The 16,521-nt window shown below is 37.4% G+C and overlaps 1 protein-coding gene across 2 annotated transcripts in view; it reads left to right on the top strand.

Moving 5' to 3' along the window:
- Window positions 1–12,502, top strand: part of CD274 (CD274 molecule) — a 30,893-nt gene extending 18,391 nt beyond the window's left edge. The window contains exons 3-7 of one of the 2 annotated variants that reach the window (XM_036856835.1): window positions 159–500; window positions 6,517–6,801; window positions 8,849–8,956; window positions 10,409–10,468; window positions 11,550–12,502. In XM_036856835.1, coding sequence (XP_036712730.1) covers window positions 159–500; window positions 6,517–6,801; window positions 8,849–8,956; window positions 10,409–10,468; window positions 11,550–11,572 — 818 coding nt within the window. In that variant the 3' untranslated portion in view covers window positions 11,573–12,502. The remainder of the gene's footprint in view (window positions 1–158; window positions 501–6,516; window positions 6,802–8,848; window positions 8,957–10,408; window positions 10,469–11,549) is intronic. The other variant, XM_036856834.1, reaches the window with a different exon arrangement.
- The last annotated feature ends 4,019 nt before the right edge of the window (window positions 12,503–16,521 follow it).

Genomic DNA, 16,521 nt, shown 5'->3' with positions numbered 1-16,521 from the left:
TCAAGCTCACTGGATAAAATATGTATTTCAGGGAAGTAAGTCCTTAAATGTAATTATCACATAAGTGATCAGATAAAGCTTTTGTAAACACTGCACTCATTCTATAAATTTTTTGAGGAATTTTCCATCTTCTAAAGATTGGTCATCTTTCTTTTCAGCATTTACTATCACAGTTCCCAAGGACCTGTATGTGGTAGAGTATGGCAGCAATGTGACATTGGAATGCAAATTTCCAGTAGACAAACAATTAAACCTGTTGGCATTAGTTGTTTACTGGGAAATGGAGGATAAGAAAATTATTCAGTTTGTGAATGGGGAGGAAGACCTGAATGTTCAGCACAGTAGCTACAACCAGAGGGCCCTGCTGTTGAAGGACCAGCTCTCCTTGGGAAAGGCCGCACTTCAGATAACAGATGTGAAATTGCAGGATGCAGGGATTTACTGCTGCTTGATCAGCTATGGCGGTGCTGACTACAAGCGGATTACTTTGAAAGTCAATGGTAAGACCTATTATAGATAAAGAGACACAGCCTTTATTAAAACCATATCTCAGTGTTGAGAACTTTTCAGTCTTGGAATTCCAGCCTCACTTTCCACAGCAGCAGTCTGTTCATTCATTCATTCACATACTCATCCAATGAGCATTGCTTGAGCACATCCTATTTGATAATCCCTGGAGATCCAGAGCCAAACGTGGCAGTCATGTTTCACAACACATTCAGTATTCCTAAAAATAAATTCCTAATCTTCACTTTTTTATTATTATAAAAGTTATATATATATATATATATATATATATATATATATTCTTGCAAATAATTCGGATACTGTGGAAGAGAATAAATGAACCACAAAAGTGTCTCTCCTCCCTTCACCACTATCTTCCATGGCATACAAGGATAATAGTCACTATTTGTGTGTCCCTCCAAGAATTTTTAAATTCAATACCTATTTCTTAATTTTATGAGGTCTGCCAGCATTTTTTCTTTGAACCTCTCTATGTCAAATCCAAATAAATAAATTAAAGACAAACCCCATTGTAAGGTTCACATTCAAAAAGACTTGAAGTCAATCTATGAAGGCAAAAAATAATCATGTCAAGTATTGAATAAACTATTCTTCCTCAGAGACAGTATAAACTATGCTCACTAGACATACATTCATCTTAAAAATCTGTACCATTTTTATCTTGGAGTGTTGAAGAGGAACTGTGTCAAATTCCTGGGTACTGACCTATAAATATGACATCAGGTCACCTGGGTTCAAAGTTTGGGGTTGCTTCTATCTCAGTAAAGGAAAACACCTTAGCTGACCACCTCTGCTTTCACTGTTAAGATTCATAAAATTGAGAGCTGAAAGGATCCCAGGCAAGAGCAGCTAATCCAAACACCCAAAGAACAGAAATCCCCCGAAAGGATCTTCTACTCACATACTTCCTACAATGATACCCCTGTCATTTGGACCTCCCTTCTATAGCCTATTGTAATTACTTTCTGATATTGAGCTGAAATCTGCTATCTCTAATCATAGTTTTGAGATTATCTGCTTGCTTCTTTTGTTTACATGGTGACCTTTTAATATGTGACTAGAATTAAATCATCATCCCTTGGTGTTTCTATTCCTGACCTAAGTACCATCAATCTGAATGTCAGGAATATAAATAGAAAAAGTTTACATTTATCATAAAGGGGTAACTAATCATTATAAAGTCAAAATCAAAATTATATAGGAATTAGGAGAAATGCATCTGTTTTATGGTACATTGCTGGGTCTCTGATTCTGGCTCAATTAATGCTACTGTTGTCAAAATGTCACTTGTCTTGTGAGGTAGATTTAATTTAATTGTATCTTACCATATGCTTTTCCATAACAGATATTCGTGAAAGCAAGCTGATGGGATCCCAAGTTGGGATTTTTAACTTTTCTTCAGTCCATCAGCAAATATCAGGCATACTATGTTTCAAGGCATTAAAGAAATTATCAAGACTTAGCTCCATGAACAGCCAGCATTGCTGCATCTAGGGTGGGGAGGAAGACCATAAGCCTGGCAGTCGGTTAGAAGGAAGTATAGAGTATATGTCTCTGCTTCCAGAAGAAGAGTCTCTCATCAGTCTGTAGGGAGTATACAGAGAGTGGAAAAGCTGTCCCTGTAGTGAAGAAGGGTGTTCTTCCAGGTTATCTGGGCTCTGTAATGTCCCTTGTGGATTTGTGATTTCCTTTGCTGTGGTTTGACACAATGGGAAATCTTTTGGCACTGATGGTTTTTCCAAGGAGGGGTCCTTGATGGAGCAAAGCAGATGACCAACCAGATTTGAGGATGTGACTTGTTTGACCATTCCATTTTGTACTATAAATTACTAATTTGACATCCTAGTCCCACTCCATCTAGCTGTCATTTGCACACAGTGGTCTTGGAGGTCAAGTTGAGCTGCACTGAAAGCAAGTCAGCTACCAAGCTTCAACTGCACTGAGGCAGTGTCACCAAAGAAGTGTGGTGGCCAGCTTGCATGAGCTTTACAACTCAGGGAAGTAGAACTCCTGAGTCACCTCCATATGCAAACGATTTCACAGTAACGCTGTTGGGCTTCGCTTCCCATCACTGCAAACATGTGGTAACACAGCTTCCCCACAGGGAGTTTACTCACCATGGGATTTTAAAGGTGAAGCATTTCAAAACTGAAATTTGAAAGAGTTTAGTTCTAGATTAACTCAATTATTATCACTTTGGTGTTATTGCACCTTTCATGTTTGTTTAAATACCAGACTCTCGGGCATCTGACTTTCAGTTGAAAATGTTCTTTTTCCTTAAACACTGAATCTAATAGCAGGGAAAATGAAGTGCCCATTTCTACTTTCAAGAACTTAAATGGGATGAGGCACTGAAAGAACAAAGTATGTATAGTTATCCTGATAAAGCCAATTTGTTCATATGGACCAAGGATTAACTGCTATCATTCTTCACCAATCCCATCTCTCCTCCAAATTCACCAACCAGCCCTGTTTAAGTTTTCCCTGTAGCATTAAATCCCCATCTAATATATCATGTAACATATCATATAAATGTGCCTACATATTTTGTTTATTATCTCTCTCCTTCTTCTAGAATATATAGTCCACAAAGGCGGAGATTTCATCTCTTTTATTTATTACTGTATCCCTAGGACTTGGCATATAAGAGTAGTAGTGTGATAAGAACCCACAGAAAAATATATGTTGAAGGAATGAATGAATGGCATATTTCCTCAAATAGGATAAGCCTAAAAAATTTGAAACATGAACTGGTTTGGATACATGAAAATTTATTTCCAAGACTGTTCATTAGGAACTGTCAGTACTTTCTAAAGAATACCACATGAGTGCACTTTGGTAGTAGTAAGAAAAGGAAGAGCAGCTCTAGCAGTAAAAGCAGTAGTAATTAAGCCTTATATAGTACTTATGTGCCAGGCCCTATCCTAAGCACTTTGCCTATATTATCTCATTTAATCCTCAAACAACTCTATGGAGTAGGAGCTTTATCATGTCTAAGATGCATGTTTTTCACATTTTACTATCTCTGAAATCCGAGTGTGTCTTTCAGTAGGTGACATCTTAAGAGTCAGTGATATGTGGTGTTATTCTTCTCATTTCATGGATGAGCAAACTGAGGTCCAAAGAAATTAAGTAATTTGCCAAGTTCATTAAACTATTAAGTGATGAAACCAGGTTCTAAACTCAGGCAATCTGGCTCTGAAGTCTGTGCCCTTAACAACCAGGTTTATTTCCTGTATTTGTACCTCCAAAGTGTGTATTGAGTTGTATATTGACTTCAAAACTACTGTTAGCTTTTCGTGGTCTGGATGTAATAGTTGCATTAGTACATGTGTACTCTAGATCTAGTAAACCAGGAGTCTGCAAATGTTTTCGATTACCTACCCCATCAGTAAAGCATGTTAAACTAATATATATATGTGTGTGTTTATAAAGAATATACTTGTGCTAATATATGTTATATCATCAGAAACTGACATTTTTTAAAGGCAAAAGAAATTGAATACCACCAGTTTCATATGGTTCAACCTAATACATTGCACATTCTATAAATGTACAAAAATAGAAATTTTAAAAAGATGAAATGAAAATTTAATAAACAATATTTTCAATGTCTTACTAATTATGATGCTTCACTATAATTAGCTAATATTTCAAGGCATAATATATCTTAGGTGAAATTTATCATTAACAAAAATGGATGGTCTTGACAATCTTGAGGTTTTTTAACCAATGCCTTGTCAGATCCAATTAGGTACTTGTTGTTTTACTTCATAAAGTCATGGTAAGAAGTATCACTCCTGCCATTTCCTTTTGGTTTTTGCTTGAATTATTGGTAATATCTTCAATCCTCAGTTTCTTTGTGGGAAACCTTTTAATTAGTTGTTCATTTTGTAAGCAGGTTAGTTTAGTTAAAATTAGATGAGAGGGACTTCCCTAGTGTTCCAGTGGCTAAGACTCTGCACTCCCAACACAGGGGGCCCAGGTTCGATCCCTGGTCAGGGGACTAGATCCCGCATGCCGCAACTAAGACCTGACACAGCTAAATAAATAAATATTAAAAAAAAAATTAGATGAGAGAACCTGAATATCTATAATAATCCCAAACAAGTCACTGTCCTCCCTTAGGTGTTATAAAGCTCCCCTATTCCTTTAAGACAAAGTGAGGCCCAGTGTCAATCAGTAAATCTTATTAAGCTTAGATTATTTCTTAATTGTTATGATAAAAATACATATAAGCGGAGGTTCTAATATTTTCTTCTTAAACCCAAATACATGTGCTCCACTTGAGAGACTAATAAAATGGGTATTTAATCAGTGAGTAGAATGAATCCGCTAATTTGTTGGGCCCTTAAAGGTACAGTACATTTATACATATGCCCAGGCATGAAACAACATTCTCCTTTATTCTTATTCCATTAAAAATAATAATCAAAGGGTAAAAAAGCAAACATTTTACCCTTAAAGTTTACTATTAACTCTGATTTTAGGCTTGTAATTTTAATTGTCCAAAAATCAAGCTGTGTGCTATATGAATTAGAACCTGTTATGGTAATATTATTTCATGAGGTATAATCAGTGGATTCCTTTTTAAAAGAATGCTTAAATGTAATAGATAAAGGTTGAGGATTCAAGTACTCATGAGAACCATTATTTATATGTTTTGAAATTGTAATTATGTTGATTTCCAATGTTTTCATTGAACATAATATCATTATTTCAGTTTTGTTTGATCTTGGCTGTATTGTATTAAATCTCTGTGAATGTATCATATCACAAAGCCATTGTTGCGTCTTTAGTAAAGGAATGGAGAATTAAGGCTCTAGATGGACCATTAGTGGTTACACTAAAATATTAGAAGTAAAATAAAAATTATGCCAACAGAATAATAACATGTTAACATACTTATCATAAATAAACATGAAAAAGATCTTAGGCATTGTAATTGCACTAAATAATCTACTAGAATATTTAGTACATCGGGTATCTTAATCCTAAAAGGGTCCCAAACTTATGATCTAAAATTTAATCAAAGTTTCTTCCTTGAGTATAATTAAATGATTTATTAAAATAACCAGCATAAAAAGTTTAAAAAATAAGTATCATAATATGGTATTCTAGATAAGCTCCTAGAACAGAAAAAGGACATTAGGGAAAACTAGTGAAATGGAACAAAGTATAAAGTTTAGTTAATAGTACTGTACTAATGTTGGTTCCTTAGTTAGGATGAAAGTACCATGGTAATGTAAGATGGTAACAATAGGTGAAACTGGGAGAGAGGTATGTGGGCACTCTGTACTATCTTTGCAACTTTTCTGTAAATCTAAAACTACTGTAAAATTTTTTAAATGCATTTAAACTTTAAAAATTATCATGCAGGAACATGTATCAACTTTTACAATGACGTGATACTATTTTCATACCTAATTTCTGATCATTTACCTAAAATTGGAAAAGTGAATGGCCCATCAAAATGAGATTTTCTGTTTATTAAATAAAGTCTAAGAAAACAGTACTGAACAGCTAGAGATGTTCATGTTTATAAAGACAGCTTTACATCAACAAAGAGATAATAAATTTAAGAATTTGGCCCTTTGTAAAAACTGTAAAACTTTACTGCGAAACATATAAAGACTTGAGTAAATGGACAAACATATTTTGTATTTAGATAGAAAGACTACTGGTTTAAAGATGACAATTCTCGTTTAATTAATCTATACATTTATCAGTACTTTGAGCGCAATAAAAATAGCAATATGTTTTTTATAACAAGGTAGTTGTTCCTTTAAGCCCAAACTTGGCCCAAGTATGAGTGGAAGAGTTGAGGCAGAACTACCAGGCATTCCCCACTGCTGAGACATCTGAACATTAAGCTTATTTCTCTGAGAACAGCCTGGATTGGTATTCTTTCTAAGGTAGACAAGACCAAGCCACATGTCTAGTTCTGTGCTAAGTGAAAGCCATGCCTTCTTTTTGCTCATGACCTAGCTCCATACCGCAAAATCAACCGAACAATTTCTGTGGATCCAGTCACCTCTGAACATGAACTAACGTGTCAGGCTGAGGGTTACCCTGAGGCTGAAGTCATCTGGACAAGCAGTGACCACCAAGTCCTGAGTGGTAAAACCACCATCACCAGTTCCAAGAGGGAGGAGAAGCTTTTCAATGTGACCAGCACACTAAGAGTCAACACAACAGCTAACGAGATTTTCTACTGCATTTTTCGGAGATTAGGTCATGAGGAAAACAGTACAGCTGAGTTGGTCATCCCAGGTAATATTATGAATGTCTCAATTAAAATGTGCCTAGTACTGTCCCTTGGTACCTAGCCTGATGCCTGCTCATTGTAAGCTTTCATTGTTTGTTGAATGAATGAATAACACTGTATTTACAAAATGCATCCTACTTCCTCACCTACATTCATCCAAGTCATATTGCTACTTAATAAACATTCAGCAAATATTTATTGACTATGCGGTACGTGCCAGGCATTGGGGACTCAGTTAACACTCTCCAGGAAGTAGATAATAAAACAGGCAATCTCATTTTATGTAGGACATGCTCTTGTGGCTGGGGGATCTAGGGGAGCACCTGAGAGGAAGACTCAACTCAGGCCAAGTTTCAGGAATCCAAATCTGAGCACATCAGAGCTGTTTCCTTCTTTCCAGGGTTTCTGTGGCAGGAAGCAAATGGAATGTACTTTCCTATCTTATTCCAAACGGGAGAGATCCTTCCTCCCCATCTGCCTCCCCCAAGGTAGTCTGCTTAGTGCGTAAGATATAAGGCTGTGTGTCCCTGGGCAAGCAACTCGACTTCTTCTGTGTGTTTCACTTTTCTTATATAGTTATAACCTATTGGGCAACACCATCATAGGAATACATGAGCTACGGTGTATGAAAATAATTTGAGACTCTTGTTTGCGCAGAATCAACGATTTTTTTTTTTTATCTCACTCTCCTATAGAAGTGGGTAAGGCAGGATACAGTCTGGTGAGAGGCTCAGACCTTTAGAGAAAGTGAGCCTTGAGAGCGTGATGTTAATATTGGGTTGGCCAAAAAGTTCGTTCGGTTAGTGAATATGTTCAATGAAGTTCTTCGGGAAAATGAAAAATGTGTCTTTTATTTTTACTTAAAAGCGAGTGAACTTTTTGGCCAACCCAATATAAACCCAGAGGTTTATATTGTCTGCTTCTCAGAGGCACTTCTCACCACTGTCTCCCCCACTAGATGTTGACAGTAAAGCTTAGGTACTTCAGAGAAAACAAATAAAAAATTGAATAGAAAAGGCAAACAATAGGAAAAGACAATCCAGGGTGGTCCTATGAACAGAAAGAACAAAAGAAGTTTAGAAAATTGAAGAGATGCTCTTACTGGGGTGTGAATCACTTTGGTAGGAGCTGCATTAGTATAATAGGTTCCTGCCATTTAAAAGCTATTTTATGATAACTTACTTGTGGGAAGACCTAGGGTTAACTCACCTAACTGCTCAGAATCTGTTTCCTCATCTGTAACCTGGGGATTTAAAAAAAAAAATGGCACACCTAATTCATAAAGTTATTAACAGGCTTTGTAAACTGCAAGCTACTAGAGAAAAGCTGACTACGGTTGCAGCTTTAAAGCTTGAACTAGGTAGTCATGGATCATGGCTAATGGTGGGAGGTGAGAGTTAGCAGTCTCTGAGCATCATGTGCCGTAAGACCCCTTTTCTTCCTGCATGGGACTGGAGACAGGTTGGTGAGAGGTGCCAATGATTAGATGTCCCAAGATGTTCAAACTGTGGAGAAAGAAAAGATAGCAAACAATGGTCCCAATCATGGCCACAGATATGGGGAAGCAGGAGCTCTTTGGCAGTGCCAGTTGGCCTTCATGTTCCATCTTTGCCATGTGCAGTAGGCTGCTACCTTTTATATTAAGGAATGCAGGAAGTGAAATAATCAAGGCTACCATATAATATTGATTTGCCACTCCCTGTGAAAAGCACTTTATAAACATTAGCCTCACAAAAATTTCATTATCATTTCCATTTTTTAGGCTGGTTAAAGGACTTACTGGAGATCTCAAAACTAGTGAGTGGCAGCAGAACTTAACCCCAGGTTCATCTGTCCAAAGCCTGGGCTGCTTCCACTTTTCCATGCTGTTCCCATTTTCATATCTGAGGTATCTCACCATTCCAGCCACTCACTGGAAAGGAACTTATGGTATTTAAGAAAATTAACCTAATACTAACCTAAATTAAGCTTCAAAGATGATTATTCTCTTGACCCCTTCCAAAGAAGATTTTATCTTTAGTCAGTTTCTTTTTATTTTGTTTTGTTTTTCAGAACCATATCCAGATCCAGCAAAAAAGAGGACTCACTTGGTGATTCTGGGAGCTCTCCTGTTGTTCCTTAGTGTAACCCTGACAATCATTTTCTGTCTAAAAAGAGATGGTATTTCCTTTATTGTAATAGTCTCCATTGGGGTTGAGGAGAAGTGTATGAGAGTGCTACTGTTGTCACAATGGCATTTAGTGGGCAGAGCCAGGGATGCTAAATCTCCTGTAATCTGCAGAACAGTCCCATGTAACAGGGAGCTTTTCTACCCAAAATGCTAGGGGTGCCCCCAGCAGGAAACAGTGATTTATCAAATGGTTTCCTATTAGCTTTCCCTTCCAGGGCCAACTTTCAGTTATGCAAAGTAGGTTTTTAGTTACTGTTCTGCAGCATCACTTTCACTGAAGGGCGGCAGTGAACACTTGTAGTTACATTTCCAAGGGGGTGAGAATTGGATCATGGCTGCAAGCAAACCTGACTTGCCTCTGCAAGGTAGCACAAAGACACTCCACTGTTTGATAGCAATTATAGTGAAGCTGTGCAGGATTGCTGGGTGAAGATCATGAGAGAAAGGTTGTGTATGGAGGTTGAAGAAGACCAAGTGTTAAACAATTTCTTTCTGTCATGCAAATAACCACAGACTTACAGAAGAGAAAAAGCTAAATGCCTGTTTGTTTCAGTTGAATTTGTCAAGCATTAGTTGCACTGTTATATTGAGCTGGTTTCTGGGACCTTTAAATAATAAAGATAGTTCTTTATGGAGAGCAGTGGTACTTTTACCATAGAGTAGTTTGCAAGATTTCTGGCTGAGGGTGTTATATAGATTTCAAAATAATTTTAATGTGTGTATTTCTCTATTTACCCAAGGGGGCAATTAAAATTCAGGAAAACGTGGCTATTCAAATAATTTCCTTTCATTTTAAGATGATTCAGAGCGAACATTTCCCCAGTACTTTGAGAAGTACACCAAAGGATCTGATGATGATCTGTGTATAGAGTTATCTGTTGACAAATAGGGAAGTGGAAAATGGAAGGGAATTCCAATAGTCGTTGAGAAATTCCCTACAACCCCTTAAGAGGTGGGTGGATCTGGGAAAGTGGTGTAATTGAGTGAGTGGAGGTCAGCTTCTTCTAATGAACAAGTACTTAACAGAACTGAGACAGCCAGAATATAAGGATCAAGTTTCAGTGATAGGAAGACCTGAGATGGCTTTGATTTGTCCAAGGAAGTGGCTGTGGCCAACTTGCATTTCCATGTGAAAAATAATTAGTTGGCATTAGAAAGAGCTAGAAAACCAACGTATAATAAAGTGTCTCAGAATATGGTACATCTCTGGGGGAAGAATGGAAAATATAAGTATATACTCCTGAAGAAAATTTAGGAACAAAAGCATGTGTCCTAAACTGTTGAATTAACCTCAGGGGTTGGGACTCCTGGAATACGGAAGTCTACTAGATTTCCTAAGGGATTAAAAATGTTTCATAGGAACCTGGGATTTAAACTTGAGTCACTGTGTGGGATGTAGAGTTGTGTTATATGGAAATAAAAATAACTTTTTTTTTTTCAAGTGAGAATGATGGATGTGGAAAAATGTGGCACCCGAGATATGAACTCAAAGCAGCAAAATGGTAAGAATATTAGCAGGGATCGGAAGTTGAACGAAAAGTAAACAAAAAGTTAAAGAACAAGGAGAAGGCTATCAGCCGTAATCTCCCCTCATTTTACAGAATGCTGACTGTTGGAACTGCCGGCTCCTCTTTGCCTCACAACTCTGATATAAGAACTATTCCCACAGTCTGAGATTTAGGGATGGCAAAGGAGAGTAGAGGGATGGCTCTTTGCGGAGGTGGGGGAAGGAGGCAGCTTCTCTCTGTTAGGTTTCTATTGCTCCGCATCCTAACATCTCCCTGCAATAGGGGACCAAAGTGATTTATGTGGATGGGTGATAGATAGATGGATGGATGGATGGATGGATAGATAGATAGATAAAACGTGTATCAGGCACTGTGTGTACTGCTTCATGTGCAGTACTTCAATCTCCTCCCTCCACAAAATCAAAGAGGATTTATTTATTTATTTATTATCCTAGGATAATACTAGGATTATTCCCATTTTATAGTAGAGAAAACAGAGGGTCAAGAAGATAATATAAATTGCCCAAGAACACAAATCTGGCAAAAATCAGGCGTTGGGGCCCACTAGCCTGACTATAGAACCTTACCCTTAACCTGTTCACTTAAATCCATTCCACAACAAATGTCTACATTTGTAGAAGTCCGCAAAGACCTCACCCAGATGATTGAACTAAGAGGAAAGTTATGTTAAGGTTTCTAATTCTTTTTAATGTAATTAGAAACCACACTTCACAATGAGCCCAAGTTTAAAGTAGTCTAATTACCTTGGACAAGCTCAGGCTTGTTTTGTTATGTAGTCCATAGCACTCATTTGTGTTGTAAAGCTAATTAATGAGTGTTGTTTGGAGCATCCTAGGGTGACAAACCATCCCAGTTTGCCCAGGACTAAGGGTTTTCTCAGAACATGGGTCTTTCCGTTTCACAACCAGGACAGTTCCTGGCAAACCAGGATGGTTGGTTACACTTTATCATGTAAAGGGAATTGGACATAAATATAATATGCTTGTTTCTCTTATTGCAAGTTTATTATATCATCTAGCAAATATAACTTATGTTTCTCATTTTCACTCTCCAGATACACAATTTGAGGAGACGTAATCCGACGTTGAAACTTCTGATCTTAAAGCAGGGATTCTCAGCCTGTGGTTTGAGTTCGTCAGGGTTAGGCATGGCCAGAGGCATGCAATGGGCCAGTGGGCTGCAGATGATGTAGAACTTAAAAGGCCCAAGCTCTGAAAATGGAAGCTGGGAAAGAAGAGGAGAACAAAGGAAGAAGGAGTAAAAAAGGTAGCCTTAGCCTGGAAGGGAACCTTGATACTTCAAAATAACTGGGAGACTCATCAATGCGTATGAAAAGGAGAAAGGACACTTCTGAATGATAAATCTCCATGCAAATTATCCATCACTCATCCTAGGAAAACAGGTTGAGATTCCCTGATTTAATGGTCAGTTCCTGCAGAAGTGCCCTTTGCCTTCACTCAGTGTTGATTTGTCTTCTGGGTAATTGAGAGTCTCAGTGTTGCAACAGTACTTAAGTATGAGTTATTTTTATTTATTTTGAGTCTGTGGGGTCTTGTCATGTGAGTGTGGTTGTGAGTGATTTCTTTTGAAGATATGCTGTATTAGAAGTTAAGATTATGTCACCAGACCAAACTTACTGCTTGATGACTTGTGTGTGTCCAGCAAAATATAGTATTTGTAAGTTGCTTGATATCCTCTATAACTATCAGTACATAGGAACCATAGAGAACAAACCATTGGTTTGTATAGGATATTACCTTATTTAACCCATTGATACTTTGACTGACTTGGATAATCTTATTCTCAGACCTCAAAGTAAGATACATTACCAAAATATCTGTTACGTTTAAGTATCAGCTTTACAACTATGTGTACACATAATCTCATTTCATCCCTGTAGCAGCTGTGTTGTAGCAAGCACTATTATTCTACCCATTTCACAGCTGAGGGAGCAGAGATAAAATAACTTGCCCAAGACAATAAACAGCAGACCTCAGATTTCCAAGACTGTCACCCACTGTCCTTTTATTTATTTATTTATTTTAATTGAGGTATAGTTGATTTACAATGTTGTGCCGATCTCTGCTGTACAGCAGAGTAACTCAGTTATACACATATACACATTCTTTTTAACATTTTTTTTAATTAAAAAAATTTTTTTTACCCGCTGTCCTTTTAGAATACAATTTACAGCTCTGTTTTACTTTAAGAAATTCATTCATTCAGTGAACATTTAGGAAGCACCCTACCATGTCAGTCACTGTGCCAGGCAGAGTATACAGATGTGAGCGAGATAAAGCACTTCCCCTCGAGGAGCTCATGGTATGATGCGGACAGCAGTAAGAAAACGTATTGCTACAATGTGGTGCATTATCATAGTACAAGGTGTTCGAGGAGAATGCTTGTATGAGGAGGAAAGTCTAGAAATGCTGCCAAAGGAGGGGACGCTCTGGGTAGCCAGCCAGTTCCTGGACAGTTGAAAATACTTAAACATTGTAATAATCAAAGCAATTTTAGTTTATGAGATGTCAGATTTTTTAAAACTGTGGAAAACAGCTCTTGAATTCCTTTTCTATCACTATATTTACCCCTGATTTGTTTGCCTTTGCCATGCAATTTGATGTTTATTTATATAGTGCCTAGTATTGTCTAGCAGTTTTCTTTTTTTAATTTTTTTAATTTTTTAAATTTTTTTATTTTTTAATTTTTTTAAAATTTATTTATGGCTGTGTTGGGTCTTCGTTTCTGTGCGAGGGCTTTCTCCAGTTGCGGCAAGCGGGGACCACTCTTCATCGCGGTGCGCAGGCCTCTAACTATCGCGGCCTCTCTTGTTGCGGAGCACAGGCTCCAGACGCGCAGGCTCAGTAATTGTGGCTCATGGGCCCAGTTGCCCCGTGGCATGTGGGATCTTCCCAGACCAGGGCTCGAACTCGTGTCCCCTGCATTGGCAGGCAGACTCTCAACCACTGCGCCACCAGGGAAGCCCAGTTTTCTTTTTTATTTAAATGGAATTGAATTTTGAATTCATACTTTTTCATGATTCAAAATTCAAAAAGTCCAATAGGAGACATTAAAAAGTCTCCATTCCATCCTCCTACTCATCTAGTTTCCCTTTCCAGAAACAACAACACTTGTCTTTTGTTTATTTGTCTTCTAAAGATATTCTATGAACATATGTGGAAATGTTTGTAAAATGTGTATATATTTTTAGTTTTTGCTCTTTTTCACATAAGTGGTAATGCATTATGCGTCTGCTGTGCCCTTTGCTATTTTTATTTAATATACTATTTCTTATGTAGTAGACAGAACAAATTTGAAGTTCCCAGAGGCTGGGCACTATGACTTGTTTGTTCTAGGTCATCTTTTCCATAGTCTCTTATTATCTTTCATATGATGTGGTACATACTAAAGAGTTACTACATCTACATTTAGACAACCAGCATTTGTCGAGTACTTGCTCTATGACTGTGTTTGGATTTGGTTTATTTTGTGTTTCTCAAAGAGAGAATGTGTTTCTCAAAATGGGTTTTCCAGGGTACATGGGGTCAACCTGGCCCTAAAGGACGACTTTATTGCTAAGTCTGTATGACAGAATCATGTCTGGAACTTGTTTTTTTTCTGTTTTCTCTTGAGTATAAACTTGAATTCGATGTTGCACTTGCAAAATTACATGTTCTTTTAGGAAATTCCAGTCAAGTACCTTGACCCTAGACCTTCATCTGTGCCAGAAAAAGCCTGTGATGCCTGTGAGCTGTGCCTGAACCCTTGAGTCCCACCAGTTCTCACCACTACACAGGCCTCCTAAGACATTGCTTTCCAAAAGTTCAGATGCCCTCTCAGGAGGTCCCAGAGTATTTCTTCCCTCTTGGCCATTTACCTGGATCACTGACAAGGAAGACCTTCTTTGCTTTGCCACATGTCAAGGCTGAAGAAACAGAATCTCCAATAGAACTTTTCCTGTTATCTTTTTGTACATGTTCATTTGCACAATATCCCTTGTTTGAGTGACAGTATCCTTTGTTTGTGTGAAGTACAAGTGAGGATTCTGGTTCAGCAAGACGTAAGGTCTATTTACTCCATTCCTAAATCTTAATGCCTTCTTGTGGTGTGGGATTTGTAAGGCACTTTATCCCTTTGTCTTGTGTTTCATTGTAAATGATATAGGCAGAGATGATATCTAGTTCTGCAGTGGATTGTCACTGTTTACACCTGCATTAATTTAATAAAATATTCTTATTTATTTTGTTCTTCAGTGCACCCACATATCTATTTTCTTGTTTTCTACATGTTTTATAAGACCATTCCCAGTTCAACATCCCGATGGAGACAGTTACTTGGAATATCTTCAGCTACCTTCCTAGTTCTTTTTTTCATAGCTTCTATGTTTACACAGCATACTCTTGCATCCTGTGTGATGAAAAAATACCAAAAGAATTTTTTAAAGAATGCATTGAAAATTTTCATCCTCTCTCACTTGATAGCTTCCTTTAGGACAATACCAAGAAAAGAGTCAAAATTGTGTTGTCCAAATTGAAGATCTGAGGGAAGGGAGATGGGAGAGAAGTGGTCTTCAAGAGAACTATAGGGAAATGAAGGGGCTTTCCTTTATGAGAGTACGCTTCTCAGATCAGTAGACATGGATATGCAAGCCCATGCATACAAAGCTGGATGTATTTCAATCATCAGGTTCTGAAAAGGAAGTGAGAAACCTAGATTGAAGTCAAGTTGAGGATTAAGGCCTGGTTCAGGGTGGGACAGTAAGATTTAATGTCAACTAATTTAATTACTTAGTCATCAGGCTTACTTTAAAGAGACTTTTGATCATTTCTCTAAATCAGACACTCTCAAAAGATAATGATGACTATTTCTAAGAATATATGTCGGATTCTAGATGGTTCTAAAGAAAGAGTATCAGTATCTTTGTAGAAATGATGATGGTATAATGTTTATGCCACTGCTGGGCAATGAAAGCAATAAAAATGCATGGTTGGCATCGGTATATTTCACCTTTCTGATCAATCTTCCTGGCTGGCTTTGGTGGTCATGGTTCTGGATGGAATTTTGTGACACTGGAAGGGTCCATATTGTAGGAAAGTTAGCTTGAAAATGTACCATAAGCTGTCATTAAGCTTTTACTCCAATCCCTTTTACAAGCATGTGACTATCTGCCATAAGTGGACCAAATATATTTTTATCTAAATATTTTAGAAAATATATAGATTATTACTATTTTAAAACTTAGAATTCAAAATTAGCTTTTTCACTGTAGCTATCCCTGACCAAATTTGTGAAGGTATATAAATGCCGTTTTTATAATTTTTTCCTACTCCAGGCCCACAAAGTTTCAAGGGAATTAATACTACAAATCAAATTACCTCTATATAATTTAAATATTTCCAGAATTATTTATATTTTAAAAGAGGTTAAAGTTTGACCAAACTGAAGCAATTGCTAGTGGTGGGGTTTTATCATTAATAATTATAATAATTACCATTTATTGAGCATGTACTCTATGTCAGGCACTGGGATTACATACATTATCTCATTTAATGTCATGGGCTGGTGATGAAGTGTACCAAAAAAGTGCACCATGTTTACCTGGAGAGCTACCAAATCTGGAAAGTTAACGAAAACCGGAGCATTAAAAAGGCAAAAATAAGTAACTGCATAATTACAGTGATATTATGGGAAGCTTTTATTTATTTATTTATTCGGTTGCACCAGGTCTTAGTTGCGGCAGGCGGGCTCTTCAGTTGCAGCTTGCAGGCTCCTTAGTTGTGGCACATGGATCTCCTTAGTTGCGGCTCCAGAGGTCCTTAGTTGTGGCATGCAAACTCTTAGTTGTGGCATGCATGTGGGATCTAGTTCCCTGACCAGGGATTGAACCCGGGCCCCCTGCACTGGGAGCGTGAAGTCTTATCCACTGTGCCACCAGGGAAGTCCCGGGAAGATTTTTTTTTTTAAATAGAGTTTTTATTATAATTCTTGCTGATTATTTACTTAAATATTTTCCCTCAACAGAAAAA

Source organism: Balaenoptera musculus, chromosome 6, assembly GCF_009873245.2.
Source record: "Balaenoptera musculus isolate JJ_BM4_2016_0621 chromosome 6, mBalMus1.pri.v3, whole genome shotgun sequence".
Lineage (NCBI taxonomy): Eukaryota > Metazoa > Chordata > Mammalia > Artiodactyla > Balaenopteridae > Balaenoptera > Balaenoptera musculus.
The sequence above is the reverse complement of the archived record's forward strand: the minus strand, read 5'-3'. Positions and strand labels throughout refer to the sequence as shown.